General features: G+C 43.4%; 1 protein-coding gene across 4 annotated transcripts in view; it reads left to right on the forward strand.

The window, feature by feature from the left end:
* The first annotated feature begins 232 nt into the window (after positions 1-232).
* Actr3b (actin related protein 3B) overlaps positions 233-15,605 on the forward strand; it is a 95,297-nt gene continuing 79,924 nt past the window's right edge. For 2 of the 4 annotated variants that reach the window (XM_052719718.1, XM_052719717.1), the window contains exon 1: positions 260-382. Coding sequence is in view for 1 of the 4 variants with exons in the window: in XM_052719715.1 (XP_052575675.1) it covers positions 339-382 (44 nt within the window). In the remaining 3 variants the exon portion in view is untranslated. Of the gene's footprint in view, positions 383-15,605 lie in introns of all 4 variants that reach the window. The other 2 variants (XM_052719715.1, XM_052719716.1) reach the window with 2 other exon arrangements.

Below are 15,605 nucleotides of genomic sequence, written 5' to 3' on the forward strand. Positions count from 1 at the left end.
TTAAAAAAATTAAAAAAAGAGAGAAGAGAAAGAATTCAGGCCTCGTAAGTAGGGTCATATTCACCTTATGCCAGTTAAAAATAAACTCCAATCGCTTCAACTGGATGGGTGCGTAGGCTAAAACGCCTCGCTGCCAGCACTACGGATGGCAGACAAGAGGGCGGAGCGTGCGCGTTCCCGATTGGCTAACTATAGAGTGACGTCATGCGACGGCGGCGCCTCTGGGCTCCCCGCGGATCCTAGGGAGGAGCGGTGCCGGCGGCGAACCGGCATCGGGGCGCTGGGCTCCGGGGCGCAGACTGGGGCGCAGGCGGGGACCGAGCTCCTCGTGGCCGAGCATGGCGGGCTCTCTGCCTCCCTGCGTGGTTGACTGCGGCACCGGGTAAGAGCCGCGCCCCATCTCGCCCACTCACGCTTCGCTGGGCGTCCCGAAGCCATTTATTTCCCCCTGGGGGTCAGACGGCGGGAGGAGCGCGCAGGGGTGGTGCGCAGAGGGATGGAGCTCAGTCTGAGGGCATGGGGAGTTTGAAGGATAGGGCTCCATCTGGGGGATGGGGAGCTGAGAGGTCGGGGCTCCATCCGAGGGCATAGAGAGCTGAGGGATGGGGCTCTGAGATGATGGGGTGCTGAGGGGATGGGACTGCGGGGTTCCTGGGCGGGCTGCACCTCACAGGGGTGCTGCTGCAGATGCTTTCGCTGCAGGCCTTACACCTGAGAACTCACGGTGTGTCCGTGTCGTCCTCTCCCCTCCCTTGGTGCTTGTCAGCGGTCCTCATCCAATGCTCTCACAAGCGTGTCACCTTGCCTTGCTGATGTACCAACCACCTACTCGTGGAGATGTTTACACGTGCCCTGCCAACTTGACACCCTGTCCCCCTTCCCACTTTGGTCTTTTTTCACTCTGAAATGGCACAGCCAAGCTCAGCTATTGCTTTGGTTTGCATACACTCAGTCTTTGCTCTTAAAGCACACATACACACACCCGCACCCGCACAGCAATGCATTTAAAAAAGACTTCCATTTTGAAAAAAAAAAAAAGTCTAAAATTAGGAATTCTCCTCTCTCTTTTTTTTTTTGGGAGGGGGCGGGGATAGTTCCTTTCTTTTTTTGATGATGTTAATTTTTCGGAAAAGACCTTAGGACATGTTTTGCCCTGTCAGTGGCTCAGGCTTAGCTGCTTTTAGGAAGGCAGCAGCAGAATCCTCCAACCTGGGAGTTTGGGAATACCTGCTGGCTTTGCGGACAAAGTACTTCATAAATAGCTTGCAAATCGATTTAGCCTCTTAAAACGTTTTCCAAGGGATGGTAGTCCTTTGTCACCAAATATGCTGTGGCACGTACACCTTACCTGCGATTCTTTTCTTTTTTTTTTTTTTTTTTGTAGAAAAATATACGTGGTTTGGTTTCCTTGACAACCTTGTGGGGGTGTCTTCTAATTTGCTACAGTCCATCTCCTACTGATAGTCTTTCCTTTTGTTGCTCAGAAACCAGAAGTGATTACAAGCTGGAAAACACTTTTTATTTGTGCTCATTCTTCTTTTGGAAAGACACATTATGGAGAAGTTTTGTGGCTGTGTATTTGAGAAGTTGCTTGCTTCCCCAAACACAAGCTTAAATCAGTATTGCTATTACAGCCCCACTCCCCATTCGCTGGCTCCCCTGGGCACAGTCTCACCCTGCCTCTGACACTCCCTTCAGCCTGGTAGTGTCAGGAAGGAAGGCAATATGTAAAAGGCTCTCATCTTAATGTCTGCATGTGAGATTTTTGTTTTTGTGTTGCCCAAACTGCTGAAATATAAAGCACTGCATAGTGGTAGCAGCCAAACAATGCTCCCTGAGTTCGTCAGTGCTTTATTTTATATTAGTAAGCTGAGATCTTATTCATTGTTCTTGCTATAAATATCTAAAATGTGCTCAGTTTTGACCTTTGGAAGTGAGTGATGGATGTTTCTCTCACCTTCAATAGACCATCATGGCCCAAAGCTGTGCTGCAGGGTGTCACGGGCTTTGGACACGGTGACAGGGAACACCTGCGGGTTTCCTATGGGTGTTTTCTGCTGTCGAAGCCCCTGTGGGTATTGTGAGTCCCAAGTGCCCGGTGTGTGAGCAGGAGGAAGACTGCATGGCCTGAATTTACCAGCTTCTGCGTATTAGTGATGATTGTATTTCTTAGAGAGCGCAATCATTTTGGACTGAGTTTTGCCTCAGAATAGAACAAGATGTAAAATGCAGCTAAAGATGTCAGGGATTGAGGGATAGAGCAGACTTGAGAGATCACAGTGAGTGCTGCTGATGAAATGAACAGGTTTTTTTTTTTTTTTTTTTTTTTTTTTGTGTGTGTGTGTGTGTGTGTGTGTGTGTATGTGTGCTTTGGTGGTGGTGGAATTTGAACCCAGAGACTTTGGTAAGTGATGCCTCTACCAGTAATTGCACCCTAGGTCCTGGTCTTGTCTATCTGTGTGTTCCCTGTCTGACTTTTTCTCTGTCTCTCTGTTTCTGTTTTTCTCTCTCTGTCCCCCCGCCCCATCCCCCAGTCTTCTCACTGTACAGCCTAGGCTTGCCTGGGTTTCCCCAGACTATACTGGACTTGGAGAAATCCTCCTGCCTCAGCCTCCTAAGTTTTAGGATTATAGGTGTGAGTCACTGTGCTCGTCTGGCTTGTGTTTTATAGTAAATATGTTTCTTCTGGTGACTTCAAATCTGATGAACCCTCAGACCAGCTGAATGTACACAAGGATGCTGGGGCCAAGCTAGTAACAGACAAAGGGATCTATGAGCTCCAAAAATAAAGTCTCAGCTATTTAAGGGATGACTAGGTTGCTGAGCTCTCAAGGAAAACTCCATAAATCCAGTCTCATATCTCAACCAAATGCTTAAAGTAGTTTTCCATAGTTAAACCTATTTTGTAATAATTCCAAGTCTACTGAAAACTGGGAGAGAACAAAATCCAGTCAGTATGTACTCTTCTAGTTTCGCTTTTTTTTTTTTTTTTTTTTTTTTATAAGACAGGGTTTCTCTGTGTAGTTTTGTTCCCTGTCCTGGATCTTGCTCTGTAGACCAGGCTGGCCTCGAACTCACGGAGATCGGCCTGGCTTTGTCTCCCCAGTGCTGGGATTAAAGGCGTTATTTTTAACATTTGTTGTATCATTCTCTATTCCTGATGTATTGTTACTTTTCTGAGCTGTTTAGAAGAAGGTTGTAGGCACCATCCTCTTAACACGTTTTAATGTCTACTTTCTGAGAGCAAGGCCTTATACAGTCATAGACCAGTTACTAAAGTCAGAAAAGTTAACATTTATGTGGCAGTATTGTTTGTTCTATCTGCAAGCTGTACTTGTGGACACTTTCATTTCTTGTCTTTCTTGGAGTCTAGCCCTGTCTGTCTGCCATTGTGCCGTACACTGCATTTGGTGGTCATCCTTATTTTATTTTATTATTTAATGTACATTGATGCCTGTATGAGGGTGTTGAAACCCCTGGAACTGGAGTTACAGTCTTGAGCTGCCATGTGAGTTCTGGGAATCGAACCCTGGTCCTCTGGAAGAGCAGCCACTGCTCTTACCAGCTGAGCCGTCTCTCCAACCCCTCCTCCCTTTTTTTTTTTTTTTTTTGGTTTTTCGAGACAGGGTTTCTCTGTGTAGCTTTGCGCCCTTTCCTGGAACTCACTTGGTAGCCCAGGCTGGCCTCGAACTCACAGAGATCTGCCTGGCTCTGCCTCCCGAGTGCTGGGATTAAAGGTGTGTGCCGCCACCGCCCGGCTCCCTCCTCCCTTTTTTCAGGAGAAGGGGTGAAGGTCCTGTTATGTAGCCCAGGCTGGTCTTAACTTGTGATCCTTCTGCTTCAGCCTCCTGAGTGCTGGGATTATAGGCGCAGACTGCCACACATGGCCATTATGTCATTCATGTCTCATGTTTTCAGGAATAGTTCCTTAGCCATCTTTTTTCAGTTTGATAGTGAGTTTTGTATAATGTCCCTCAATTTTGGCTGTCTGGTGTTTCTGGTAGATACAGGTTGTGCAGTTTTTAAGGGCTGCTGTAGAATGCTGTTGGCTTTTTGTACCTCATTTTTTATAAAGTGTATTAGTGTATATTAATTATACATAATGATTGGTTTTATTGGTAATATTATGTTTTATTATGACATTTTCATACATGTACAAAGTGTGTTTCAGGGCTGAAAAGTCAGCTTAGCCATTAAAAGCTAGGCTCACAATCAGAAAGACAAGAGTTCAGCTCCCAGAATGTGTTTGAATCATATTCAGCTCCCCCGCACCTTCTCTTGTTCTTTCAAACTCCTTCCTGCTAATCCCCTTCCTCTTCCTAACTAGCTCCCTCCCCACCCGCCTTTCATGCTTTTTGCTTGGCGGGGGTGGGGGGGTGGGGGGGTGGGGGGTGTAGTGAGTTTCATGAGGGTTATTTACAGAAGCACAGGCACCTTACTCGTGGCTACACTACTAAAGAAAACGCTTCTCCCTCCCTCCCCCCATTAATTCTGTAGAAATCTTGAGAGAGGAGTGGGGCTCATGAGCCCCCTCCCTTCCATGACAAGGCAACTGGTCCAATTTTGTGTAGCTCTTGCGCAGGTAATCATCGATGCTGTGAGTTCAAGAGTGCTGCTGGAACTCAGCGTTGCACCCACCACCTCCTCCGGTTTTTGATGCGATTTCCACCTCTTTTTCTGAAATGTTCCCTGAGCCTTGGAGGGGGTCATATAGATTTCCCACTGGTTGTCATTCAACAGGCGTTTTTTTCTAAGTCTCTGTAGCCACTGCTGACCATGGCGGTGGGGGTGGAGCAGGAGATGCTTTTCCGAGCAAAACTGAGAGCAGCATTACTGTATGGGCATAGACAAGGCACAGGATACCTCCAGCGATAGGGTCTTAGCTCTGGCGGGCAACCACAGCGGCGGCAATTGCTTATATTGTTTAGGGCCTTCCTTACTAACTCAGAGGGAGGTAGCTCACGCCTGGCACTGAGATTTTTGTTCAGTAACTTACGGCTTCTGGGAGCAGCTTTATCTCCTCATGTGGGTTAACTGTTTAAACTCTTTTTAAATTGTTTTTTTTTAATTTTTAAAAGGAATGAGTTATTTTTTTTTATGTATATGAGTGCTTTGTCTGCATGTATGTATGTACACCACGGGCATGCCTGGTCGCCTATGGAGATCAGAGGAGGGTGTTAGATTCCCTGGAACCAGTTACAGATGGTTGTTAGCATGTGGGTGCTGGGAATGGAACCTTGGTCCTCTGGAAGAGCAGCAAGTGCTCTTAACCCATGAGCCATCTCTCCAGTCCCCAATTTTGTAGATTTTTGGAGACAGGGTCTCACTGTGTAGATCTGGCTGGCCTAGAATTCTCTATGTAGCCCAGTTTGCCCTCGAACTCATGAAGTTTCCCCTGCCACTGACTCCCAAGTGCTGGGGTATAAGTCGGGTGCCACCATGCCCAGCTCTTATTTTTTTTTAATTATTATTTTTAAAAAATTTATCAGGTATTAGATTTTCTTAAGGCACCTAAGCACTTCATTAGCTTTGGCTGACTCTCTTCCTGCCCCGTATCTCTGCCCGTCTTTTCCTGATTAATCATTTAAACATCTGGCATTCTCCTTTTGCTTGTGTAGCACATGAGTTCTACTGCCCACCTCACCAAGCTCTCTTTTCTCCCTTCTCATGGGTCCCTTTCTAGTTTCCTGGGCTCTATACATCCTCCCACGTATATGCATGTATAAAGCTTAGAAGCCAGGACCTGCATTTTAGAAATCATGTTGTCTTTGGCATTCTGAACCTGGACTATCTCATTTTGTTTTTGTTTTTTTTTTTTTTTTTTGTTTTTTTGTTTTTTTGGTTTTTCGAGACAGGGTTTCTCTGTGTAGCTTTGCGCCTCTCCTGGAACTCACTTGGTAGCCCAGGCTGGCCTCGAACTCACAGAGATCCGCCTGGCTCTGCCTCCCGAGTGCTGGGATTAAAGGCGTGTGCCACCACCGCCCGGCTGGACTATCTCATTTAATATCCTGTTTTTCAGTCCCATACATTTTAACGCGAATTTCATTTTTCTTTATGGTTGAATAGAATCTATTGTTCCAGGCACCACCTTTTCCTTGTCCATTCATTAGTTGACGGTCATCTTGGCTGTTTGTCTTAGCTGTTGTGACTACAGCAGTGATAAATACAGACGTGCTGTAGTCCCTGTGATAAGATTCAGAGTTCTTTGGGCATATACCCAGGGGTGGTATAGCTAGGTCATGGAATTTCTGTTTTCAGTTTTGTGAGAAACCTCCACACTGATTTTTATAGTGGCTGTATAAGTTTACATCACCACTAGTAATGATGAGGGTTCTTTTCCCCTCATATCCTTGCTAGCATTTGTTTGTTATCATCTTTTTTTTTGTTGTTAATAATCATTCTAACTCAAGTGAGATGAAATCTCGAGTTAAAATCTTTTAGACCTTTAACCTTTATGTATACGCATGTTTTGCCTGCCTGTATATATGTGTACCACGTGTGTGAAATGCCTGTGGAGGTCAGAAGAGGGCATTGGATCCCATGAAACTGGAGTTATGGATGATTGTGGGCCACCATATGGTTGCTGGGAACCAAACCTGGGTCTTCTGCAAGAGCAGCAGGTGCTCTTAACTGCAGAGCCATCTTTCCCTGCTCGTTCTGTGTGAATTGTAATAAGGTGTTGGGATTTTGTTAGAGACTGCATTGAATGCGTAGATTGCTTTTGCTGTTCTTCCAGTGAGCATAGGAGGTCTTTCCATTTTCTATTGTCTTCCTCAGTTTTCTTACCCACTTCTTCGAAGTTTTCATTGTACAGGTCTATCTCTTCTTTGGCGAAGTGTATTCCCAGGTATTTTGTTATCATTATCATTTTTTTTTGTGGTCATGGTATATGGAATTGCTTTCCTGATTTTATTCTCGGTATGTTGGTCATTGGTACGTGGGAAAGCTGTTGACCTTTGTATGTTAATTTTGTATTCTGCCATTTTGTTGAAAATGTCAGCTCTATGATAAAGTCTAGGGTCTCATGTGTAGATCCATATCATCTGCAGTAAGGATTCTTTGACTTCTTTTCCTATCTGTGTCCCTTACTACTCTGCTAAGACATCAAGCACTCTGTGGAGTAGGAGTGGACAGCGTGGACACCTTGTCTTGTTCCTGATCTCAGTGGAAATGATTTCATAAAGTTTTTCTCCGTTTGTCACGAATTGGCTCTAAGTTGGTTATATATAGCTTTTATTATGTGGGTAGATGGCCTTTTTTTTTTCTTTCCAAGACAGGGTTTCTCTGCTTAGCTTTTGGAGCCTGTCCTGGAACTCACTATGTAGACCAGGGTGGCCTCAAACTCACAGAGATCCACCTACCTCTGCTTCCTGAGTGCTGGGATTAAAGGCATGTGCCACCACCACCTGGCCTATTTTTAGTATCTTTATGGTTTTAGTTATGAAGGGATATTGTATTTAGTCTAAAGCCTTTCTGCCTCTCTTGAGGTGGTAATGTGATATCTGTCTTTGAGTCCATTTGTGTGATATATTTCTTGATTTGCATGTATTGAACCATCCATGCTGTCTCCAGAATGGAGCAACTTCATTGTGGTGAACGATTTGTTTTTAAATGTGATCTTGAGTTTTTGTTTGCAAGTATTTTATTGACAATTTTTTTTGTCTAAGTTCATCAAGAGGTTAGTCTGTAGTGTGTGTGTGTGTGTGTGTGTGTGTGTGTGTGTGTGTGTGTGTGTGTTTATCTGCATTTGGTATCTGCCTTTGTAAAATGAATTTGGAAGTATTCCTTTTCTGTTTTATGGGATTTATGGGATAATTTGAGAAAGGTTGATGTTAGTTTTCCTTTAGGCCTAGCCTATTTTTTTCAACTTGGAGATTTAAAAAAATTATTTATTCTTCTCTCATACAATACATTCTGACTGGGCTGGGCGAGGTAACCCTGTAGGAGGAAAAGAGTCCCAAAAGCAGGCAAGAGAGTCAGAGACACCCCCACTTCCACTGTCAGGAGTCTCCCCCAAACACCAAGCCAACAACCATAACATATGCAGAGGACCCAAGATCGCCCCTTCAGTCTCTGTGAGCTCCCATGAGCCCTGCTCAGTTGATTCCACTGGCCATGCTGTCCAAGTGTCTTTGACCCCTCTAGCTCCCACAATTCCTCCTCCCACTCTTATTGGGAGATTTTTAATTACTGCTTTTATGTTACTGCTTATCATCGGTCTGTTTAAATTGTCTCATCTTGGTTTAACTTTTGATAGGTCATGTGCACTAGAAGTTCATCTTTCATTTAGATTTTCCACTTTAGTGGAATATAAATTTTTTTATTTAAATTTTTTTTCATTTTACATACCAACCACAGTTTCCCATCCCTCCCCTCCTCCCGCATGGAATATAAGTTTTTAAGGTGTGTCCTTATGATTTTCTGAGTTTCATTGGTATCTGTTATAATATTTTCCATTTCATCTGTAATTTGATTAATTTGGATCTTTTTTCGATTTTTCTGGCTAAGGAGTTATTGATCTTTTTTATATTTTTAAAGAGCACCATTTCATCAATTCTTTGTATTTTTTGTTTCCAGTTCATTAATTTTTGCCTTGATATTTTTTAATATCTTAAAAGATTAAAACACCACATTTATTTATTTGGGAGCTGTGTGTTGTGTGGTGCACACAGAGTCGTGCACGTATGCCGTGGCAGGCCCACCACAGCACACATGGGGAGGTCAGAGGATAGATAGTTTGTGTGAGTCTGTTCTCTCTTCTGTTGTGTGGTTCCTGGGGATCGAGCTCAGGCTCTCAGTCTTGGTGGCGAACACCTCTTCCTGCTGAGCGGTCCCTCTAGCCCCCTCTGCTCTGAACTATCTTTTTACAGCTGCTGCTTGTGAGTTTGACTTATTCTTGTTTTCCAAGGCTATAAGGTACATACTTAAGCTATTTACTTGAGATTGCTCTGATTTTTTTAAAAAAAGATTTATTTATTATGTATACAGTGTTCTACCTGCAGGCCAGAAGAGGGCACCAGATCCCATTATAGATGGTTGTGAGCCACCATGTGGTTGCTGGAAATTGAACTCAGGACCTCTTGAAGAGCAGCCAGTGCTCTTAACCTCTGACCTATCTTTCCAGCTTGAGATTGCTCTGATTTTTTAAGGTTTGGATTTCTCATTGAGGACTGGTTTCGTTGTATTGTAGAGGTTTTTGGTATGTTGTGTTTTCATTTTCAATCAGTTCCAGAAATTTTAAATTTTTCTTCTTGATTTCCTTAGCAAACTGTTTATTATTAAATAGTGTATTGTTTAGTTTCTGAATTGTCTTTCGTTTCTCCTCCTGCTGACTTCTAGCTTTATTCAACTGTGGCCAGGTGGGATACAAAAAGTTATTTTACTTTTCTTGTGTGTGTTGAGACTTGTTTTATGTCCTAATATATGATCTGTTGTAGGACATTCCATAGACTGCCGAAGAGGATGTGTATTCTGCAGTGTTTGGATGAGCTGTTCTGTAGACATCTGTTAGGTCCCTTTGACTTATGATGTCATCTAGCTCTGATGTTTATCATTTTTTGTTAGGATGACCTGTCTATCGATGAGAATGGAATATTGAAGTCACTCTTACTGTGTTGGGGTTAACTTCTGGCTTTATAGCTAAGAGTATTTGTTCTGTGGAATTGGGTGCTCCCATGTTCAATGAGTATGTTTAGATTTGTAATGTGCTCTTGATGGATGGTTCCATTAGTTAGGATGAGTGACCGTCTTGAAAAATCTCCACTGATGGTGCTGGAGAGATGCTCAGGATTTAAGAAGATGTACTACTGTTCTGCAGAGTTCCGTTCCCAGCACCCGTGTTGGGTGGCTTACAGTCTAGCTTTTTTGAGAATATGTCCTGGTCTTTTTGATCAGTTTATTCTAAAGACTCGTGCAATTAATTACCTTGAATGTTGTTGGCCTTACAGTATAAAGGTAACATGAGTGCTCTTTCTCCCACTAGGAGAATGTCAATCAGACCTAAACTCAATGCTTTTCAGTAGCACTTAATCACCTGTAACTCAAGCTCCAGGCAATCTGTTGCCCTCTTCTGGCCCTGTTAGGTACTTCATTCACATGAACACCTCCCACTCGCATATATGTGAAAATAAAAATAAAAATAATAAAATCCTGGGCTGGAAAGGTGGCTCAGCAGTTAAGAGCACATACGGCTATTGAAGAGGACTGAAGTTCACATCCCAGCACCCACATGGTAGTTCACAACAGCCTGTAGCTGGGGGACTCTGACACCTTGGGCACCTAAAGACAGGACAGATACAGACACAGACACAGACACACACACACACACACAGACACACACACATACACACACACAATTAAATCTTAAAAAATCCCCACTGAGTAGTTTTGGTTTGAAGACCATTTTGCCGGTTGCTAAAACAACACAACTCCTTTATTTCCTGGTTCCATTTGTGTGGAATACCTTTTCCATCCTTGCCCCCCTAAGATAGTGTCTGTCTTTGATGGTGAGGTGTGTTTTGTGAAGGCAGGAAACAAATGGATCTTGTTTTAAAATCCAGTCTCCTAAGCTGGGCAGTGGTGGCTCACATCTTTAATCCAGCACTTGGGAGGCAGAGGCAGGCGGATCTCTGTGAGTTCAAGGCTAGCCTGGTCTACAGAGTGAGATCCAGGACAGGCTCCAAAACTACACAGAGAAACCCTGTCTCGAAAAACAAACAAACAACAAATCCAGTCTCTTAGTCTGTGTTGTCTTTTGATTGAGAACAGAGACATTAGTATTCAGGATTATTATTGAAAAGTATGTATTAATTCTTAGCATTTTGCTGATTTTGTAGTAGTTGGTGTTATCTTAATTCTCATTTGTTAAACTACTGTTCCAATATATTTAATTTTTTTTCTGCTGTAGCCACTTGGATGTGTGTATCATTCTCTCGGCCCAAGTAATTTCTTTTGGAATTCTCCATAGAGCCTGCTTAATGAACACAAATCCTTTTAGTCTGCCTTTATTATAGAATGCTTTTCGTCTCAATTATGACAGTCTTTTTTATTTTTTATATTTTAAATTACACTCATGATATTCATTAATTACACTCATGATATTAATCACATTTGTGGTATTCATAGATTACATTCGCAGTATTCATTCAAATATATATATGTATATATTTAAATTTTAAATGCCGAATGTCATTTATTGAAGGAGGGAGAGGTCTTAAATACAGGCTTACAGCACAATGGGAGAACCCCGGAGGGCAGAAGTTCGCTACTGATGTTTCACAATCTTGCATCTAAGCTATTAACGCCCATTATTCAGGATACACAGACAAGGAACTTCCCTTAAGCATTCAGGAGGGTGGAACCTGGCAGGGAATTAGCATAGGGAGGATATCAAGGTCAAGATCTGCAAGCAAGGCAACAGTTACCCAAAACGGGTCCAGGGACTTACAGGTCCCCCTTTTATTAAATAATGAGTTTCTGACTCGGGTTGCGTGGGATGTCAGCAGGTATGACAGTCTTATAGTGGTTAGTCACAATTTTATAGTAGTTAGTTGGGTTGGCAGCTGTGGCCTTTCAGAACTTGAAATACATTGTTCCATGACCTTTTGACTTTTAAGGTTTCTATTGAGAAATCAGCTGTTATTCTCATGGGTTTGTTTTGGTATATGACTTGGTGTTTCTCTCTTACAGCTTCTAATACTTATATTTTGTTCTGTATACTTGGTATTTTAACTCTGCTATGACATAGAGAGTTTCTTTTCTGGTCCTTTCTGTTTGGGGATGGTGTATGTGCTTCTGGTATTGGGATGGACCTCTCTTTCCCTAGACTTGGGAATTTTTCTGCTATAATTGTATTGAAAGTATTTTCTACAACTTTGTCATGGAGTTCTTCTTCTGTGCTCATAATTCATAGATTTAATCTTTTTATGGTGTCCAAAAGACCTTGCATGTACCATTTGTATATTTTTAAATATTTTTTTTTGAGAGAGAATATGTAAACATGCTTGCAGGTACCCATCGAGTCAGGAAGAGGGCATCAGAGGGCATTAACCTGGAGCTGGAGTTATGGGTGGTTGTGAGCCACTGTGTGGGTGCTGGGAATCAAATCCAGATCCTTTGCAAGAGCAGCCGGTGTTCTTAACCATGGAGCCCTTTCTTCAGCCCTGTTTTCTCTGTTTGTGCTTTCTTGACATTTATTCAGAAGTTCACTCATGTTTTCATTTCTTTCCTTTTGCTTTAATAATTAAAAATATTTTATATTTTATGTGCATAGGTGCTTAACCTGTCTGTCTGTCTGTCTGTCTGTCTGTATGTATGTATGTATGTATATCTAGACCACTTATGTGTTTGGTGTCCACAGGGTAGAAGAGGGCATCGGATCCCCTGGTTGTGAGCTGCCATGTGGGTGCTGGGAGTCAAACCTTCCAGTTCCTCTGGGAGAGCAACTAGTACTGCTACCCACGGAGCCATCTCTTGATAGCTTAATTTATGTCTTAATTTCTTTGAACACATTTGTCATCATGATTTTGACTTCTCTGTCTAGAATGTCATGTAACTCACTCTTACTGGGTGAACATTACTTTGGGATTAGTAGATTTTAGAGGAGAGATTTTCTTTTCTTTTTTTTCATGTTACTTGCATTTATTATTTTTTTAAATTTAAATTTGTTTAATTGCCCTTCTTGTTTCAGTGGATGTGTGTGCAATGTTTTGGAGAGACCAAGTTCTAAGTAGGGTTGAGCTGCTGGTTTTTTTTTATTTTTATTTTTATTTTCTGTTAGACTGGTGTTCAGGACACCAGGCTCTATCACCTGTAACAACAGTCACTACCCAGGGGTAGAATGAATGCTCTGAAAATAGAGTCATAGTTAGCTGTGGAACATTTACTTCTTCGGTGACAGTCATTTTAGGCAGTAAAGAGACATTGACTGTTCTGTGTTTACTAACATATTAGTTATTGTGGGAATAAATGGAAAGAAAAAGAAGACTCCAGAACAGTGACTAGTGTAAAAATGATAAAAAGTAGAAGAGAGAGGTAAATAGAAGGTAGAACTTAAGGGACAAGAAGAAAAAGTGGGGTGAAGGCTGGGGAGGTGGCTGGGTGATAGAGTGAGTGCTGGGAAAGCATAAGAACCAGTCTGTATCCCAGCATCCAGGTGACAGTCATGGCAGCTGCTTGTAACCCCAGCACTCAGGACGCATAGACAAGGGATCCCTGGGCAAGCCAGTCACCTGGACTAGCTAGACTTGGCAAGCTCTGGGTTCAGCAGGAGACCTAGCCTCATTAAATAATGTGGAAATTGATTGAAGAAGACACCCAGTGTTCACTTTGAACTTTCCTGTGCACATGTTCATACATGCACATATGCCTGTGCACCCGAGTATACAAGTATCCCCCCACCCACCCACACAGGCAAAAGCAAGTAGGGTGGGGGATGAAGGAATTATGGCTGAAGGTAGAGTGCAGAGGTAAAGAAAGAGGCACTGTGGTAACAGAACAGTTCCTGTCTCAGGAAGCTGAGACCCAGGGACTCTGCAGACTAGGCCAGACTCTGCTCCTTGGGAGTGCAAAGTGCAGACAGAAAGAATGAGGAAAGGGAAAAGGCAATCTAGAGCAAGAGGAGAGTGGGCGGAGCTGCCTGCCCACGTGACACTGGGTGTGTGAGGGGAGCATAGAAGGGAGGTGTGTGTGTGTGTGTGTGTGTGTGTGTGTGTGTGTGTGTGTGTGTGTACGTACTTTGTGTCTGTGTGTTTCTAGAACAAGTTCCTAGGAGTGGGATCTCTGGGTGGAGGGCAGCTGGATGTTCTCTGCAGTAGTGTGCAGACCCCACCGTCACAGCATGTTGCCACAGTTTTTGATTTTTTTTTTTTTTAACCAACCTGGAAGATGAGCAGTGCTATCTCATCGTTCTTGTTAGGTGGGGGAGCTAGATATCTTTCACATGCTTAAAAGCCTTTTGTGTTTTCTTTTATCTCCATTTCTGTAACTGTTTTTCTCCGGGTGTTGGTTCTCTGTTTTATTTTTAGAAGCTCTTCATATATTAGGATATGTGTGGGGGTGGGGTTCCACAGACACTCTCGGGTTCAGTGATTTGCTGGGAAGACTCATTACAGAACAGAAACAGTCCGAAGGGAGCGTGGGAAGGAATCTGGAGGGAACCCGGTGCAAACTGCTGAGGCCCCTCCTCCTCTCCTTCTGTGCAGCGAGCGATGGGGTGCACCAGTGACGGGGTGCACCAGTGACGGGGTGCACCAGTGACGGGGTGCACCAGTGACAGGGTGGACCCAGTTCTTCCTGGTGAACTGTGTGTGGCAACACACGGCAGTGTTGTTTCCAGGAGAACCAGCCGGACACCAGGTGCCCACGGCTGTCACTGGAGCTGCTCCTGTAGTCCTTTTCCAGGGGACCTGTGTTGATTCCCAGCATCCCCACGGTGACTCATACCTGTCTAACTCCAGTCCCAGGGGATTCAGTGGCCTCCGGGGGCACCAGGCTCACAGGTGGTGCACAGACATATATAGGCAGGCAAAACACCCGTGCACATAAAATAAAGATAAATAAAAATTAACAGCAACAAGATTCCAAGTCACCGAAGGGCTCCTTATACATGGAGTTGTTTGGGCCATGTAGCCAGTGAGCCATCATTATCGTTTAGGGAATGGTAGGAATCTTCCTGAGCTGTCTTGTCAGTTCCTTAGATGCCAGCCAAAGGCCACACTGGCAAACAGGCCTATCCAAGGAGTGGGCTCAGGTCTGTTCACTCCCACTTTTTAATTTTATTGTTTTCACCCCCCCTTTTTTTTGTTCATTTATGATGTATATATTCATTTTCCTTGTTTATTTTCTTTCACCATGCAAGATTTTCAGCAGTTACATTGGCCCATCTTTTCCTTCTTGATTTTGAGCCAAATAAATTTTTATTTTTTAATTGCCAGATCTTTCTTTCTTAATTAATTAATATTTAGAGACAGGGTTTCTCTGCGTAGCCCTGACTGCCCTAGAACTTACTCTGTAGACTAGGCTGGCCCGGAATTCAGAGATCCATCTTCCTCTGCCTCCTGAGTGCTGGGATTAAAGACGTGTGCCACCACGCCTGGCTTCCAGATCTTATTTTTAAAAATGTTATTTGGACCGGGAAGTAGTTCAGTTAGTAGCGTGCTTGCCCGGCATATGGGAGGCCTTGGTTTTGATTCCCAGTACGGCATAATCAGGCATGGCAGCCATCCCAGCACTCAGAATGTAGACACAGGAGGATCAGAAGTTTAAGGTCATCCGTGGCTGCGGAGAGAGTTCAAGGCTGGCCTGGACTACATCAGACCTTGTATAATTTTTTTTCCTTTCATTTAAACCTCTAGTTCACATGAAGTTTATTCTGTAGGTTGGTATGAGGAGTAGACCCATTTGAGTCAGCTTCTTTTTCTCCTTTTGACTGTCCTGTGTATCTCAACATTACTCATGAAACAAAACAAAAGCCATGGCTGGACATGTTGCCTTTGCCTCGTGTTTGCAGCTGTTCATTCTGTATCTCACCTTTGTTGTATTGATCTGTTGGTCTACTCATACAGTAGGACCATGAGCCTTTGCGGCTGTTGAAGGTTTGACATCTG

Source organism: Peromyscus californicus, unplaced genomic scaffold, assembly GCF_007827085.1.
Source record: "Peromyscus californicus insignis strain IS unplaced genomic scaffold, ASM782708v3 Scaffold_6__1_contigs__length_162567912, whole genome shotgun sequence".
Lineage (NCBI taxonomy): Eukaryota > Metazoa > Chordata > Mammalia > Rodentia > Cricetidae > Peromyscus > Peromyscus californicus.